Here is an 18853-nt window from a genome sequence, read left to right as displayed (position 1 = left end):
CAAAAGTGCATTAGCCAAATTGATACTGGACATTGCTAGTTTGCATGACACGGTGTGCATTAGAAATATTAGGCATGCGATATTTCGGGATTACGTGAAATGTTTAAGGGCTGTTTTTTGTTGATTCAGTTTACTGAAAATTTGAAGTAAATTATCGTGTTTTTTTTAAGTAGTTATGTGTATTTTAATTGGTAAAGGAAAAAAACATTCAGAAAGGCTCTTTCTGAATGTTTTTTCCTTAACTTTTTCTTTTCTCTCAATTCCTCTGTCTCCTGGAACCCAGAGCAATATTTTTGCCTAATTATAGAGCAGCTTGCGCCAAACATTTCTGTTCATGTTATGTTAGTTAATGATATACAAAAGCAAGAATAAGTAGTATGAATATTTGAGAGAGAGGAGATGCGAAACAAGATGACAGTTCAAAAAGTGAAATTATATCTTCTCTCCATAAATCAGATAATAAATCACATATTGAAAATTGTCTCCTCCTTGCCATGTTAAATCAGCTGTAATGAGTAGTAAAGACCAAATTTGCTTTTAACAACATGGATTCTTCAACTCATGCATCTGACCAGCTGGACCAAGATTTCGATATGGTTGATCACCAGTTACTACTTGAAAAACTGCTTAATTTCAACTTCTTAATCATATCTAGTAATTACTTGCACATAAATTGTCAAGTTGGAAAAATATGCATCATCACTCTTTTCCCTTACTTCTGGTATTCTGCTGAGGAGCAACTTGGGATTCTTAACTTTGTTTTAATCGACTTGCCTAAAGTGATTGAAAATTTGCTGATGATTTTAAAATTTTCTCAGAAAACTGTTCATTAGTTTAGCGACTTCAACAAGACGTTGACTGAACTGAGAACAAACCCTAATGCAGCAGAGGTTTTGAACAACTTTTTTCCGGCGTTGATGTTCCCTATAAAGCATTTTGTTAATATTTGTTTGAAGAGTGACTGTTTTCCGAACTGCAGTCAAGAATTGGTATGTTCACTCAGAAAAAGGCAGCTTTCAGCTTGCTGCTTTTTCTTAACAAATGAAAAACTACAAACAGTGGTGTGATTTTCTTAAATACTGAAAATTTGGACTTAATAGCAATAACAACAACCTCTATTCTTGCAGAAACAATCGGGTTTTAGATGTTAAATTAATTATGATTTTTCTTGATTTTCTTAAGTGTCATGTAATTTCTTTAAAAACCTAATAATAAATGGCAAAAAGTTCGTGTTGGTGACATAATAATAAATATTTTGAAGACACAGCATTGGGTTATATCGAAAATCGTTAATCCAGATATCAAAAGTATAAAATCCTTATCAAGAGTTCCTATCCCCCATTTCTCGTTTTACAGTTTTGTGCTTTCCCGTAAAATCGGTGCTAGGATCGGACCGACCAGGATTTATAATTGAATTTATTCTCTTCCAGTAGTAACGATGGCCCGGTTTTATTGCAGCTAGAATCCCCCCTGATATTATTTTTAATTTCAGGAAACCGGGGAAAATTTACTGCGCCCCCTTAATTTCAGGTTGATTTAAAAAATACAAGATAATGCGAATAAAAGCGTCTGACCGGCAGAGCCGCGCTTTTTAATTTATATTATCTGCCCACTTAATTATATAAATCCGACCCTGCAACAATAATTGTTCCACACGCAGACCGACCATCGAATTTGTGTTTTTTTTTTAATAGCAACCTGTTTTTCTCTTTTTTAATAATGCGCATTTCATTTGCAAAATTTGTTCCACTTTGTCGTGCCCTTTGGGCGCGACTTTTAGATTACTGCCATTAATCCTCATTACTTAGATTGATGACGTTTAATACTGGGCATTTATTTATAAACGTGTGAGCCCATTTCCTCTTATTGCAATTTTATGCAACTGTCATAATTTTTTTACACCATTAGCAAAACCACTTGGTGATGTTTTCAGCATTCTTCTACAAAGTCAAAGGATTACTTTCTAAAAGAAACCGGCACCATTTGAAAGCTTCTAAAGCGGCATAATAACCCCCCATATAAATACCAAAACAACCCTTGTCAAGGTCCAAACGTTGAAAACTGGCAACTCTACAAACAGTTTAACGCATATCACGCGTTGTGACACTTTAGCCATTGTCTGTCAGAAAGAAGGACGGATATTTTACCACATAATAAGGTAAAATGGGGGATGGTGTCAATGTTGGAACATTACACAATTCCCATTTAAATGCGAGACGTATAGAGCATAATGCGACCGCAATGACGGCCCGTCATAACGATATGACGTATGGGTTCGTTGACAGAGACGAATGCGGTTCAGGTAAAATTTAATAATTATTAATATTGGCCACTTAAAGCAGATGTTCGGAATAACTGATCGGGGTGTTTTTTTCTGCACTGAAAAGTGCTGGTCTTTCGAGAATTGGAAATAAATTTAGATATGAATCGATCTGACTAGAAGGACGAGATTAATTTGATACGTTCGAACGGTGACTTTTTTTTTAACTGACATAGCTTTAGCAGGTTTGATTGACAAACAATTATTCAAGGTGCAAGCTGTTTGGATTACATGTAGATAGTTCTTTTCACGTAGCAAGGTACTTAACATTCCTAGCTATAAATTAGTACTTACAATTCCAAAAAGACTGTTGTAAAGTTGGATTTGTAGATTGCATAAACCTATATACAAAAGTTTTTTAAATTGGCATTTGACAGTTTAACTTTTAGAGTTCACTCTGTAACTTGATATAGTCACATGCAAGTCAAAGTAAGACATTATATACAAGAGAAGTATTAATCTGAGTTTTAAGCTGTAGTAACATAAGCTATCTTGTTTTATCGGAATGAGTTAAAATGAGACAGATATTGTAAACACTTGACGCCAAAATACGTCTATAGTTCCACAGCTGGTTTCCAATCAACTATCAACGATGGATGCCACATCAATTTTCACTCTTTAAAGCGTCCGATTATTTTTCGCATTAAACACAAGAATTCTGTCCCAATAATTCCCAGAGACTTGTTTTTTAATTCCTCACTCAAAGAATTATACAGTGGGGTCCATGAAGTTTGGAATAAATTCGATTACAATTTAGGGAGTTAACTTTGAGAAAAATGCTTGGAGTTGGTGGAAATGGAAACAGGAGTGTCACAAGGTTCGTTTCAAACATTTATGTTTCAGATCCACCTAGAACTCAGCAAACCAGCTTAGCACTCTACGCGGATGACACTGCAATCATGGCCCGGAACAGAAGCGGTCGACTCCTGACCTGATACTTTCAAGAGGAGACAACAGCATTGGAGAAATGGTACAACAAATGGAAGATCGACCTAAACGCGGAGAAAACGCAGGCCATCGTCTTCAAAAGAAGACCAAAGATGAGGATAGAAGGCAACGTCAAGTTGGACATCGAGTGACGTACCTTGGGGTTAAGATGGACAAGAAACTCACGTGGGGAAGCCACATAGAATACGCCAGACAGAAAGCCAAAGCGACCAGAGCAAAACTGTACCCCATGACAGGCAGGACAGCGAAGCTGGCACTTCGGAACAAAGTGACGCTCATCAAGTCGGTTCTTCAACGAAGAAACTCCAAGCTGTAGAAAACATTGCGCTCAGGACAGCGGTGGACGCCCCTTGGTACGTCAGAAACGTGGACATCCAGCGAGATTTGAAGTTCACCACCGCAACGGAAAGGATCAAGCAGAGCTCAGTGAAGATATTCCAAAAAGCGGCAAGCAGCGAAAATCAGTTACTGCGAGAAGCAGTGAACTACGACCCAGAGCTAGAAGCACCCCACAAACGACACTTTCTTTCTGTTTCAGATAGACGACAATTCAGGACCAACCAGCCAAGAAGAGGACCACAATTCCCCCCAGACCTTCGCCCCGGGTGGCGAGAATTTTATTCTCAAAATCTGGGTAGAACCTTTCCGCAGTTATCCCGGTGCTAACTGAGACTGCACTCCTGGCACTTTCCATCACCCACTTACCAGTCCCTAACTCCCCAAAACTTTAGGATGTGAAAACAGACGGACGAAAGCCGGCTGTTTGGATATCCTATAGTTTGCCAGGACCACCAGAGATGGACGAGCTGATGAAGAAAGAAGAAATGGAGGACAAGAAGAGCGCCAGAAGAGCCCCTCCGTCAGCGGGGGCATTCTTTTCCCAGGACAGAGGATGCCGATGCAACACTGGGAAATTTCCGAAAGGAAAATTTCCTGGACTTCCTCTTACAGACCTATCCTGTTGTCTACAGCGATGGGAGGGTAAAAAGCAGTAGTCTTGCTTGACCCATCTATCTGATTCCCAGCCAAGGAATATTGGCTAAAATGCTCGAACACGTATGTTATCATTTTTAAACGCGCATTTTTTGAGAAAAAAATTAGATTCGTCATTACTATACCCACATAATGCAAAGAAAATCCAAGAAAAATGTGAGAAACATACTTTATCAGCAAAATCTCGTATGTCGCACTTATAACTTCATTCAATGGATACTAAACCTAACCTAACCTAACCTTTTTCACTTTTCACCTAAGTTTTTTAAGAAAACTCTGGTTTTAACTAGCAGATATTTTGAAAAATCTCCTATCCCAAGCCTCTTTAATAAGTCCCTTTCTTACTTTCCTTAAAGTGAAAAACCAAACAAGAAATCTTAAATGTCGCCAATTTTTTTATTGTAATACAAATTTTGTATGATCCAAAGCAAATTCACTGGGTTATTCATACAGTCGTCTGATGATGACAGTTTTGCTATCTTCCCCCAAAATATCCTAGGTTTCATACAGAGTCATTACATCAGTAGCCAAATTTTCAAAAAATTACCAATACATACCTATTTCATGTTCATAAACGACCAACCTACTGTCACTATTATTATCATCCTGAAGATGAGATTTACTTAAATCTCCCTCACCTCCTAGTTGCATGATAATATCATCATAACTGGCATCAGATTCACCCTGACCATTCATTCTAATAATCTAGTAAATAAAGAAAATTTAAATAAATAAGCTTGAATAAAAATTCTATAATAGGGATGCCAAGTTATTTTTAAGGTAAATAACTAAACCTAATTAACTTACTTTCTACCTAAAAATCCTGCTTCTAAATATATCATTGAAACTACAAATGTCTTTAATACAAAAAATTACAAACTACTTACAACTAATACTCTTCGTCAAAGAGTCCAAATTGTCCAAAATAAACCGTCAGTTGACTAATATTCTTCTTTTCCGTTGAGGTGGATTTTTAACTGCAAAGGCTGTACCTCGGTAACAGCCGGGAGGCCTCCTCGGTTATCGATTTAACCACTTCTGGAATAGGTCCTCTATCACAATCTGCTCCATGTCATAACGTGGACTAGACGGTACAATTGCTGGTAGCACTCGGTATTACACCCAGTAACTTCCGTTACGGAAGGAAAAAGCTTTCTAAGATCTTCAATAGTCTGATTTTTGCTCAAATTTCTCTTTTTTTTTAAATTGACTTTTTTAAGCTCTCTCAAAGTCTCTCTGACAATCAACCACCATAAAAACAAAAAAAAAACCTTTTTTCCCACCTTCTACCTCCACGTACCACCTTCTTCACCTCCTTTGAAGTTGATCAAGTAACACTGTTAATTTTCTTAATAACTACATACAATCCTACTAAAACTAACTATAATGGTAAACACTTGACATCCCTACAAAAATGTACCTTTTCTATAAATTAAATAAATACAATTTCTTTATTTTCTTGAAAAAAAAATCCTTATTTTCAAGACACTACCATTAGAATATCAATCACCCTGTACATTTTAACCAGACAAAAATCCACGCTTTATTGCTTCAGTATTTCTATGAAAACATGTCAGTTACTTTCTGAATGCTTTATAATAATCATGTTTACGGCTGAAACATCACAAATTAAGAAAATTGATCGACAATAATAATCTTTAAACATTTCGCACCCGGAAAGTCATAATTCCGTGGTTTACATTTCAATTTAAACTATGCCTATTTCATGTTGCCGCGTCAGAGAAACGCGTGGTTTATTGATGTGGTTTCTACAGGAATTCTGGTTCAACTATTTGGTACACATGTTCGAAATCGACAAACTCAGGCCGAATAATAAAGACATAAAGGTTTTAAAAAAAGTTGTAAACAAACAGTAAACTTCAAACGGTCCGATTTGTCAGTTGGCCTGTGATGTTTTACATATCACATATGTTGTTATGAAATTATTACTAGTCTCTACAACGTGGGTTTTTATTAGAAAATTGTTGAAAATTATAAAATATTGTATGAATGTTTCAATATAGTAGCTTTGGATTCTTATTCAGTTTGAATATAAAATAATTCTTAAGTAGCAAATATAATTCCATAATCACTTAACTGATGTTGGTTTTGTCTTCGGTTAATCAGCGGTCATCAATCATTACCATGTACCTCACAAAGCTTTATTATATGGTACTTCAAACGTATTTTAGGCTTGATGTGTGGCCCGATCTGTCTTGCGATAGTTTGATGAGCTTCAGCTGTCCAATGTAAAGCCGGTAAGTGGCTAACACCATTGGTGGTAATTCTTCGAGATGATCGAATTCAAGAGAATCTGAGTAATTTTTTTGCAAAATTGGGCAATAACAAACAGATTTATTTCATCTTGTGCGAGAGTGCTAAGTAAATCAGACATGGTATATAATTACAAAATATGAAACGCCATCAGATTTCACTGGTAACGCCTCGAGATAAATCACAAAAATTCCCCGCTGGTTAAGGAACGCGTTTATGGAGAAACCTTGATAATATTTCGTCTGTGGCTGGACAGGTCGTGCTACCACTGCTGGTATCAACCCATTCATAAGTTCTTTTGGCGTTCGGAAAATGTCCAACGCCAACCCACACACTATTTCATTAATTTAACTCATTTGTCGCCTTATCGCTTTGATTCATTAATGAACTGGTAAATTGATACGGGACTTTTAAACATTACAATTTTCATGACAAATTAATTAACCAATTAGGTAGCTGTTTTGTTAAAATATTCAAATTAAGTGTCCTAATTTGAATTTGTTTCAATTAATATTGTTTTTCTGATGACCGTCCTGAAGAAAATTTGCTCTCTAACTAAAACCTTTTTGAATACTGCTTCGTTGGTTAACTGTTTTTTCCTTAAGAGTATACATGCAATTTTTGAATTTTCTCCAACTCAATTTGATGAACACTTTAGTCTCAAGAAACCTGAAATGTTAGTCAATCAGCTGTCAAACTAACGGCCAGTTTAACTTATGCGTATCTCAAAAACTGTCCTATCGAATTTAAAGTGAAATGAATGAACATTCTGAGAAAAACAAGCAGTAAACTCTGCTTTTTGAGAGATTTTTCAGTCTAACTGTATTGGATTTCCAGGTGATATTCTAAAAGAATTGATTTAGCCTTTCTTATGACTTTCCTTATAAAGTTCATTTTGTTGTTATTAGGAATAGGATTTTATCAGATAAACTTTTGAATGAAAATCTGTTGAGGATTACAGCAAAGAACAGCGATATTGCTCAGCTGCCTTGGTGCTTATTCCAGCATCATATAGTTATCAAAACTCATTATAGGATTGCTACCAAAATGATATTATATTTCCTGATGAGGAAGCTTAACATTTTCAGAAACCTTGTCTAATTTCTAGACTGTAACTCCTGTAATACTGGCTTTAGTAGAAATGAGCAACCAAAGGTTCAGCCCAGTTCTACTACTACTCACTACTACTATAAAACACGCCAAATTTGCCAGATGGAAGCATTTTGACGTTTTTGCCTCCTTCTCCAGTTAACTGAAGGTTTTGGAGGCTAAAAACTTATAATAGACATCCTCTAGAGTTCTTCCAAACATTCTTACTGATCTTTGGGAGATGGATTAGTGAGTTCATTGAAAGTCTATCAAAACGTTCTCCAGGACTTGCAAAAACGGATCAGTCGGATCAGAAAATCTAACAAAGATTCTAAAAATGCGCTTGAAACAGTAATTTTCTTACTCCAAATTATGCTCTAAAACCACGTGATGTCTGTCACTAATGTCAAAATTTGACTAGATTTTGAAAGAATTACAATTTTAACACAGTTTTCGAAACAAGACGATTTTTTGAGATTTATGACAGTTATTTTGACAATTGGCACGTGACCGTCTAGCTAAATCGTGTTCTACAATCACGTGACAACTGTCAATAACGTCAAAACTGTCAAAGTATGCTCTAAAGTTGCAAAAATCAGGGTTTAGGAACGTTTTCTTGCAGTATTTGATAATAAAACGTGTTTTTGAGATTTATGACAGTTATTTTGGCAATTGTCACGTAACCGTCTAGCTAAATAGTGGTCTACAATCACGTGACAACTGTCGCTAACGTCAAAACTGTCAAACTTTGCTCTAAAGTTGCAAAAATCTGGGTTTAGGAACGTTTTCTTGCAGTTTGATAATAAAACATGTTTTTGAGATTTATGGCAGTTATTTTGACAATTATCACGTGACTGTCTAGCTAAATAGTGGTCTACAATCACGTGACAACCGTTACTAACGTCAAAACAGTAAAACTATGCTCTAAAGTTGCAAAAATCAGGGTTTAGATACGTTTCCTTGCAGTATTTGATATAAAACGTATTTCTGAGAATTATGACAGTTATTTTGTTAATTGCTACGTGACCGTCTAGCTAAATAGTGTTCTACAATCACGTGACAACTGTCGCTAACGTCAAAACTGTCAAACTTTGCTCTAAAGTTGCAAAAATCAGGGTTTAGGAACGTTTTCTTGCAGTATTTGATAATAAAACGTGTTTTTAAGATTTATGACAGTTATTTTGCACAATTGTCACGTGACCGTCTAGCTAAATGGTGTTCTACAATCACGTGACAACTGTCAATATCGTCAAAACTGTCAAACTATGCTCTAAAGTTGCAAAAAGCATGGTTTAGGAACGTTTTCTTGCAGTATTTGATAATAAAACGTGTTTTTGAGATTTATGACAGTTACTTTGGCAATTGTCACGTGACCGTCCAGCTAAATAGTGTTCTACAATCACGTGACAACTGTCGCTAACGTCAAAACTGTCAAACTTTGCTCTAAAGTTGCAAAAATCAGGGTTTAGGAACGTTTTCTTGCAGTATTTGATAATAAAACGTGTTTTTGAGATTTATGGCAGTTATTTTGACAATTGTCACGTGACCGTCTAGCTAAATGGTGTTCTACAATCACGTGACAACTGTCAATAACGTCAAAACTGTCAAAGTATGCTCTAAAGTTGCAAGAATTAGTTTTTAGAAACGTTTTCTTGCAGTATTCGATATAAAGAGTGTTTTTGAGATGTATGATTTTGATAATGCTCACGTGACTGTTTAGATAAATTATTCTTTAAAACCACGTGACTAACAAATTATTAACGAACAATTTGTATTTTTGAAGTATGGTGTGATTAAAATTTTTGAGAACTCTTAAAAGACACCCTGTATAATAATGTAAAATGAATGAACAACTGATTATTCTACCGTACTTAAATAATTTAACCTGGCAACATTGGTAGTATATTCTGCTTTTAATTAGTTTATCTACACCTTTTTCGATGTCGATAAACGCAATAGTGGGATTTGATATTAGTTGGCTCGTTCTATTAGGATTTCCATTGTCTTTATGATAATTGTCTTTTCTGGAAATCAAAAAATTGCTGACAGTACAGTTTTTAACGGTAAATTTGGATCAGCCACCGAACCAGTGTGCAGATTCGACCCAGAGGCGTGCAGGTCGAAATCTTGCAGGTCGGCAATCCCAGTAATGACAGGGTCGACTAATTGATAAAGGAACGGGCACTGTAATCTGAAACTGGCCGGCCATCGGTTTCAATTATTGCCGCGTGTCACGAACTCAATCTCAGCTAGTACCGCCCAATGGACCGCGCGCGTGGGCGGCACATTTACTTTGTTTCTTGGCGGTCGTGCGTTTAATCCCGTTTTAATGGTTTCGTACAAATATAGTCGGGTTATCGAGGAATCTCCTCTCCAGGCTGACGAGCTAAAGGTTTCCTTTCAAATTTACTTCCTGATTTAGGTACCAATTTGTCGCAAAAACCACAACAAAAGACTAGAAGCATCACGTGCTGAAAATCACCATAAGAAGAATATTCTGGTTGAATACCAACTGTCTTCGATACTTACACATATGGAATTCTACTGACCAACTCCTCTAATTAATAAAAAAAAAGCCAAAATTGCCCTTCGTGTGGAAAATTGATCACCACTATCGAAAATGACACCTCGCCGACGAGTAAAAAGTGATATAATTACACCTCTGAGGTTTCTTTATACCTACCAGTTTTTTTGCAGTGATTAAGTGGGAGCTGTTGTATTGCTTTGGTTTAGGTGTCTAAAAATGTGTTATATGTAACAGGTTGTTAAACGTTTTTTTTAAAATAAAACAGAGAAACAGACAGATGTGGCAAATATCTTTTAATCTACAGCAGTAATTTTACTACAATGAGGTCTTTTCCATTTTTGAAAAGAGAAATTGGTTGAAAGTGTGGGTTGCGACGTTCTTGGACCATTTGTTTGGAACTGTAGTAAGGTTCTTGAAATGTGATCCACAGACGTTTCGAGGCTGACGGGTCTCTTCATAAGTAATGCAACTACAAAACATTGTAGAATACGGTTCCCTTTCCGGTAGAAATGCAACTGAATCAACGTCTAAAGCAAATACCATCGAATGTTTTCAGTTCACTAATCGACAGATTGCTGTTTGCACGGTTTGGCTATTTGAAAATTACGGAAGTAGAGGCGACAATCTAGCAGATCATGAGACAAGACTCATTCATGTGACTTTTTTAATCTGACAAATTAAATAGATCACTCAGCCTTCCTCAGTCAATCGATTCACCGATAGGAGGGTGTAATCATTAAATTATTTTTCTGCGCAATAAAATCCGAAATCTCTAAATCTTCCGGTTCCCCTTTTAGCGCCACGACCCTTGTTCGATAACAAAACCTTTTGTTTAGCAAATAATCCCAATTAGAACCGGGAGATAAACTAAGCTGTCCGATTCTAATCGGAGGGGTGTGACGCGTGTGCTTCCGAATTATACGAGATTTATCCGCGATTTATTTCGCCCCCTTCTTTTGAAACGGATAAATTGCTAGGCCGATTTTAAATTCCCTACGAAATCTATTTTTCGCCGAGTGAATCGAAAGGAAAATAATCCAGGAAAGAAGTTCGTTATCTGTAAATATACAATGCATTGTTAATACGTATCCACGAATCCAACACCAAATGTGTCATATCAGAATCTGGTATACAAATGGCTTCGTGTATGTACAGTGTAAACAAAATGAGTGGATCATGGTGGCTCAGCCAATCAGAAAGTGGATTTTTTTTGATAAATCAACAAATTCAACGAATGAGAAAATGAACGACATGAACAACTGTTATTTTCAGATTTTTATCATTGCACCAATTAAATTTACATTTTCCCCAAAATATCACTTTCATACAAAAGTCAGAATCGGATTAAGGTTTTAATTTGTGATAGTGAGTGATAATGCGGACAAACTTTTCTGTTTGATGCGTGCCTGTCTCGCTCATATAAATTCGTGATTGTGAACAACATTATTGCGGGCAGAACTACAATTAAAAAGTGATTTTTTCGGTGCCGATGTGTCATTAGTTTTAATAGTTGCCGCTTGACGAATTAGACTAATTACATGATACGTAATAATACAAAACCGACGATTTGACTTATCTAGCTCGATCTTGGTTGTTTACTGTTAAACCTACAAATAATGGTATGTGTGCAAGCTGCAATTATTATCCACCTATCACGATATGTGACCGTTTTTTAAATGCTCTACCTACCGTATCATTTTTTACCTATTAACTTTACAAAATTGTTTTAGGCATTAGTTTGTCAGAAGATGTTTTTGACAACCAGGAAAAATTAAATCTAAAAATAACTTAAATTTTTAGTAGTTTACTTTTCTTTTAATGCTAATGCCATTAGACTGCATAGAACAACCATAAAATCAAATAAGATGTTTCTACCAAGCTTGCTTTTATGTTATTTCTCATTTTTTGATATTTTGGGTCATTTGAATTTGAATTTTTGTTAAGAATTTTTAAGTGGGAAAGTCATTAGTGAAATCATTGTTAAAAGCATTAAGAATATATTTTTCTGAACTTTGCTCTTTGGCTTCATCAGGCATGTATCCATTGTTGATATCCATGTTTGTTTTTTGTAACTCCTTTTTCAGGTTACACCCGTATATGTTTCATCATGTGTATGTGAGTTGGTTTTTGAACCTCCTTTCATACAGATGGAGTTACATGCCTGATGAAGCCAAAAAGCAGAAACACGTGTCACCGGGTTATCATCCTTCTTCCTTTCTGCTTCACTTTTTTTTGCATATAAATAAAGTCGAATTAACCTTGTATTACTGTTTTATCAGGATTGATATGATGAAATATTAAATTGAACCGTATTGACTTCCATTTTGTTTGTTAAGGATGCTGAATTTGGCTTGTTGGTGGTCAATCTGTTCCAAATGTTTCAAAACCTGTAATCTGTTTAAGGGTCCATTTAAACAGTCATTTTTGTAGTTAACTCTTAGAGTTGCTCTAACTCTAAAATTAACATTGACTTAAAAATCTTAAAATTTGCATGAAACAAACCAGTGAACGAATGAGATTTACTGATTGATAAACATTAAATTAATTAAAAGTTGACAAGTTTAAAAATCACTTTTAAACTACTTAGTGTATGTGTCTGCACCTCAAAATGGACAGTTAAATTTAACAAAAATCTCAATAAGGACAAAGTTACTGTGAAACAAAATATTTCGTTAACGCTGTTTACTATTGCAACAAATAATGATGATGAGAAAGTAAAATGAGCCTTATTGACAACCTTTTTGTTGAAACTAGAGTAGTCAGTATTCACAGTCCAACCCTAATTTGTAGCTAATTCTTCGATCTGTGTTCTCAATTATTGTGTATATAATTTAAGATTGTACCTTTACAGACATTTTCAGTTTTTCCTGAAAAATTATTAATAGAAATAAATTATTATACAAATTTTATCAATCAGTTTCAGCATTTATGTCTACAGGGTGAGTCAGTTTATTTTAGCAGGACTCCAGCTTATTTTAAGATAAACAATGATAATTGTTCTTCAAAGTTTAGAATTTGTCAAAGTTTCTACAGTAAGACGATTTAATCCAATTTTCACCATAAGTTATTAATTATATAATTATATTTTATATGACAAACTTACACTTATAAAATGAAAGGGACAAAAAAGTATCCAAATTAAATGTGAAAACTGTTTGTTCCACAAATAAGCAACAACAAATAACAAACTAGAACCTTACCATGAGAAAAATACACAGAATTTTCGATCATTTTAGACAAACTGCAACTTATAGTGAAAATTATCCCAAAAACTGTAGGTGCTGTGTCGAAAATACTAAGAAAAATTCAAATCTTTGACACCCTGCTGTATCTCAAAAATAAATCCATTACCGACATATGTTTATAAGAAATTTTTATCTTAAAAGTAATTAAATCTGGATCTAAGTTTACGGCAGAACAGGATTTTACAAAAAAGCAAAACAGTGCAGGCAGATGTTTAGTTTGCCAAAAAATTTGCCTAACGACTGTTAATCGTTAGTCTAGATATGCAAATTGTGAAACTCATTAAATTTGGAAGGATTAGTGATTATTTCGGAAGTTTAGCAGCTTTTACGAAGATTAATTTGATTGCATTAGCATTTTAATGCGCTGTTGCATCTTTTCGAAATTTGTACAGTTTTCTGGCTACAGATACCAGAAAACTAGGGTTTTGTCTGTGGGCGCAGCTTAATTGGCACCAAAAGCAATTTGAAAACTATTTTAAAACATCCTGTTTGATGTTCGCTTTAAAATACCGATAAAAATGGCGAGGTGGCGAACGGATCCCGCAATTTCATGGCGATGAGAAGCTACGGCGTTAAAATTACAGGGCGCGGCTTCGACCAGGGCAATTTGCAATTGACCATGATGGACAGGCTCGCCGAAGGCAATTTTTATGACTCGAAATTGTTTCGCAGTTTACTGATGAAGAGTTTTAAATTGTATTTTTTTACACGTCTTCAAAATACTAATATAGTCCCAAAGAAAGTCCCTAAACTTGAAATTACCAAGAAGAGCATTACAACAACTAGTAACTCTTGTTTGTTTTAGATTTTAGTGTAAATTATTAGTAAATTGCTTAAAATGTTCATTCAAATCCTTTTGAGGGAGTTTGGACTAAAAATTAGAAATTAAAATAAAACTGAGTTTTAAAACTTTTGTCCGTGTCTCTGAGAAATTGACATATCCTTGGTACACATGGTATCGTTGGTTGGTACTCATGGTGTCCTTGGTTCCTATACTTTTTCATCCAGGTATTCAATATTATTAACATATTATTTCACTGCTGCTTTTTTTATGAAACATAAACTTTGGCGTAACTCTGGAGTAAACTGCTAAATCGTTTGCGGGAGCAAAAGGTGCACTTTCCTCCCTTGTTGCGCAAATACCACCTAAACAAAAAAATACGTGTACTATTTTTTTGGTTCCTTTATAAGTATGAAATAAAAAAAAATCGTTTGGGACCCCTATAACCCTCCTTGAAGTATTTTTTAAAGAGGATGCGGTCGGTAGTCTCTGATATCGTTTTTAAGTAGCAACTTTTGTACCCCGGATTATCTTAACTTGTCTGTGATAATTCCTCCTTAATACCCCCGGCATTTCACTTAAAAAACTACATCTGGCATATACCTGTAAGCCATTAAAGTGGCTAAACGTTTGATGTTATAATTTCGGCGTTTCTTTTGAAGTTTTTTTATATTATTACTACGTTATTGAGCAACAACTGAAAATTTATAGATATAGGGTGTTCATTCAGTGGATGTTTCTCAGAAGAACGACGGGACAACAAGATGTTGATTCATTCATGCAAGTAGCACAAATAAGAATTAAACACGGTCTTCGGTAACTAAATAACACACATATGAGTCAAAAATACTTTCTGCTTCTTCACTTTTAAGGCATTCTCCGAACCAATTTCGTTACACTGTGATGGCAGCCTGAACCTGAATTTAGCAAAAAAAATCAGGACCATGACCGAAAATCTCTGAAAGAATAATAAAAGCGAGTAAAACGACGGGGCTTATTATAGCAAGTTTTTTACGTTCGCCAAGTACAGCAGCGGAAACATTACTTTACATTTATAAGCGGCAGTAAATTAAACATTGTAAAGCTACCTGGCTAATTACCGCCCGAAAGAAAATTAGTTCCAAAACGTTAAGTGGCGCGCCATAACGGCCGCTGCTGGATCTTCTCCACTTTTTATGACGCCGTCCGAAAAAGGCTCCCCTGTCGCCCCGTTTTGCATTAATTCAGCTGATAGCGAGGGAACTTTGGGGCGTAACGACGTCGCAAATGAGGTCGTGTTAGAAAGTTGTTACGAGAGGAATTTGTGTAGTAAATTTTCAGTCGTTCGAACTTTACTCCCTACTTCTACAGCCAATTAATATAGTAATAAAGATCTATTAAAATGTCCCTTACTATGGATATCTGCAGCAAATTTTAAATAATAAAAATCCAAATTTTAGTCAGATTGCCAAATGAACTGACATTTTAGCTTTATCCTGCAAACATGAGAGGAAAAAATGATTGGAGAATACAAGGAAGAGTAAGAATTTTAGTCAAAGGATTGAGGAAGTCCAAAAGATCGAGGAAGAACTCATTAAAAATGACAGTTTCTTTGTTGAAATGGTCTTGGAAACTGAGAAAATTGACTTGAGAAGCTTAAAACGCTTTGTAGTCAGTCGTCACAGTTTCCAGATAATTGAAAGTATTGAAAATTGACTTGTTGACATGAAAATCTACTCTTTCTAGTATTTTTTACTACAAATTCACATATTTAAACCTTGAAAATTGACTCAGACACGAAAAAGTGACTCTAAAACAATGTTTTCATAGTTTGAAGACAAATTTCAATAGTTTAATCTTGAAAATAGTCTTAAATACAGAATATTGACATTAGTTTCATGAAAATAGACTTGAAGACTATTTTTCTTCTATTTTCTTACAACTCTGGACTATTTTTAGTGCTTTAAAACTGCTTTCAGCTTGGAAAATCAAGTTTCAAGACTATCTTCACCAAGTTTTTGACAGGTTTGACATATCAGGCCTGAATATCAGTTTGTACACTGTCCATAGCCTTAAAAATGTCGTTTCAAGCTTGACCACTATTAAATTAACTTCTACACTCATCAGTGCAAAAAATTGGAGTATATCTCATTAAATTCTAGGACTTGTTTCAGTCCAGCAAATCGAGTTGTACACCAATTAAAACCCTAAAAATAGACGTTTGGAGTCTCAGTAGTCTTGAAAATGGATTGTAGTCTGAAAAACAAATTAGGTTATTAGATAGGAAATTTAAAAAGGATTCTAAAAATGTGCTTAAAACAGTCAGTCATTTTTTCACTCCAAGTGGGTTTTAGAGGCAATTTACTCCCTGAACTATCAAAATATTCCTTCATTTTTATTTATAGGTTGTTTGTAACAACTATTTCTTAAATGTGAATAAACTAAAATAAAAGCAATTTAACAGGCTGCATTTTGCCGCTTTGATTCCTCAAACTTCTTGATCCTTTCCTCAATAGTGGGTCGAAATCGTCTCAATATACCTTGTGCTACCCATGAGGCACCGTCCCCTAAAGCGCAAATAGAATGCCCTTCAATTTGCTTGCAAATTTCCCAAAGCATGTCCAACTCTTCCAGTTTTGCATTTCCTTCTGCAAATCTTTGTAGTATTTTATTCATCCAGGATACACCTGTAATTTAGAAATGGTTACAAATAATGCTAATGCATACTGTAACAGTGCACCTTCTCTGCAAGGAGTGCACTGGCCACAAGACTCATGTTTGTAAAATAGCATCAGTCTAGCTATGGCTCGGAGCAGGTCAGTGCTCTGATCCATAACTATTATAGCAGCTGTGCCAAAACTTGACCTTTCTTTAACTAAACTGTCGTAATCCATAAGAACAGTTTCGCAAATTCTGTACAGAAATGTTAGTTTTATTCTTACTATACTCTACTCTATACCTACTTTTTAGTAAGAAGTGGTGTGGAGGACCCTCCTGGAATAACTGCCAATAAATTATCCCAACCGCCTCTCACTCCTCCACCGTGTCGCTCTATAATCTCTCTTAACGGCATACTCATCTCTTCTTCCACTGTACAAGGACGATTTACATGTCCGGTAATGTTGAAGAGTTTAGTGCCCGAATTTCGAGTTCTCCCAAATGAAGCAAACCATTTTCCTCCTCTCCTACAAATAGTCTGGTTCCCACGTTCTTTAAATTTATATAAGCTTAAAGATTGCAGTTAAATTCATACTGGCGAAACTGAGACTGTTTCAACATTGTTAACTGTGGTGGGACATCCAAATAGACCCACATCAGCTGGAAAAGGCGGTTTCAAGCGCGGTTTTCCTTGTTTGCCCTCAATTGATTCAATCAGAGCAGTTTCTTCCCCGCAAATGTAAGCACCGGCACCTCGATGTAGATATACATCAAAGTTGAAACCAGAACCGCAACAGTTTTTACCTAAAAATCCTGCTTGGTATGCCTGGATAGAGGAATTGCAGTAATGAAATAATATACTACTTTAACTCAAATTAACCTCAGCGATTGCCACTTGTACATTACAGGCTTCATTATAAAATTCTCCTCTGCAATAAATATACGCGGCACTAGCTTCCATGGCACGTCCTGCTATCAAACACCCTTCAACCAGCTTGTGGGGTTCATGACGCAAAATTTCTCTATCCTTGCAAGTGCCTGGTTCTCCTTCATCCGCATTGACGCACAGAAACTTTGGTCTGCCATCGCTGGGTTTTCGCATAAATGACCATTTTATACCCGAAGGAAAACCAGCTCCTCCTCTTCCACGCAAACCTGAAGTCTTCATTTCATCTAGAACATTAAGTCTATCATATAGCGCTAATTTTTTAACAAAAGTGTCTCGTACTTAATATCCAATCTTGACCTTTGATCAAGATTTCTTTAGTTTTATACCAATCACCACGCTTCATGGCACATTTTAGTCGCCAGTCGTATCTCCCAAATAAATTGGTAAATATTCGGTCTTCATCTGCGAGAGGGCCAAATTTGGTTTTTGTTTGAGGTGGTGGGGTGCCTGGAGGTGGCGGCTTACTTTTACAGAAACGAACAATAGCAGTGTTTGCTATCGGACCTAAAAATCGAAAAAATGTCTACTTTGGGACAGAAAGACACACTAAAAGCACACCCTTACCGTATCTTTTAAACCACTGTTTTGATAACATTACTTTAAAATATTGGAATTATTTAAATGTGACTTTTAGTGCCAAACTAGTCAATCATGATGACAATGACTTAAAAGTACTTTTTTCACAGTCCACATGTGGAGTATTTGCGTAAATCCCAGTACAGTTAGTAGTTTCTGATTAGATAAGAAAAAGCAGAAAGCTGCTTCTCTTGACCATTCATCAGTGCTGTGTGTTTTACACAAATACTGCACATATGGACTTATTATCACCATATTATATTAGGCATTTTCTTGTAATATGTGTTTCATTATCCTATAAAGGACAATAGAAGGAAGATGACAATTTCAAACATAAAGACAATCAAATCTAAAGAAAAGTGTCATTTCAACTCATCAAATTTAGAAGTAATTCGAAATTTTTTTGACACCTCGATGAGCTGAATGGATTACAAAATTTGATTAAAGAAATAACTAAAAACCTTGATATGTATTTTGTGCGATTAGAAGGCATTTTGGTTATAACCATTATGGT

At 35.5% G+C, this 18853-nt stretch overlaps 1 protein-coding gene across 1 annotated transcript; it reads right to left on the bottom strand.

Annotated features, from left to right (window-relative positions):
* Positions 1–16538: 16538 nt before the first annotated feature.
* LOC145732539 (NADH dehydrogenase [ubiquinone] flavoprotein 1, mitochondrial-like) lies at positions 16539–18662 on the bottom strand. Its single transcript, XM_081984866.1, has 7 exons — positions 18328–18662; positions 18043–18267; positions 17695–17987; positions 17410–17640; positions 17120–17352; positions 16897–17069; positions 16539–16843 (listed from the first exon to the last, which is right to left on the bottom strand). The coding sequence occupies exons 1-7, from the start codon at positions 18356–18358 to the stop codon at positions 16614–16616; spliced, it is 1416 nt and encodes a 471-aa protein (XP_081840992.1). The 5' UTR covers positions 18359–18662; the 3' UTR covers positions 16539–16613.
* Positions 18663–18853: the final 191 nt, after the last annotated feature.

The sequence above is a fragment of the Ips typographus genome, linkage group LG8, assembly GCF_016097725.1.
Source record: "Ips typographus isolate SLU linkage group LG8, UJ_Ityp_2.0, whole genome shotgun sequence".
Lineage (NCBI taxonomy): Eukaryota > Metazoa > Arthropoda > Insecta > Coleoptera > Curculionidae > Ips > Ips typographus.
The sequence above is the reverse complement of the archived record's forward strand: the minus strand, read 5'-3'. Positions and strand labels throughout refer to the sequence as shown.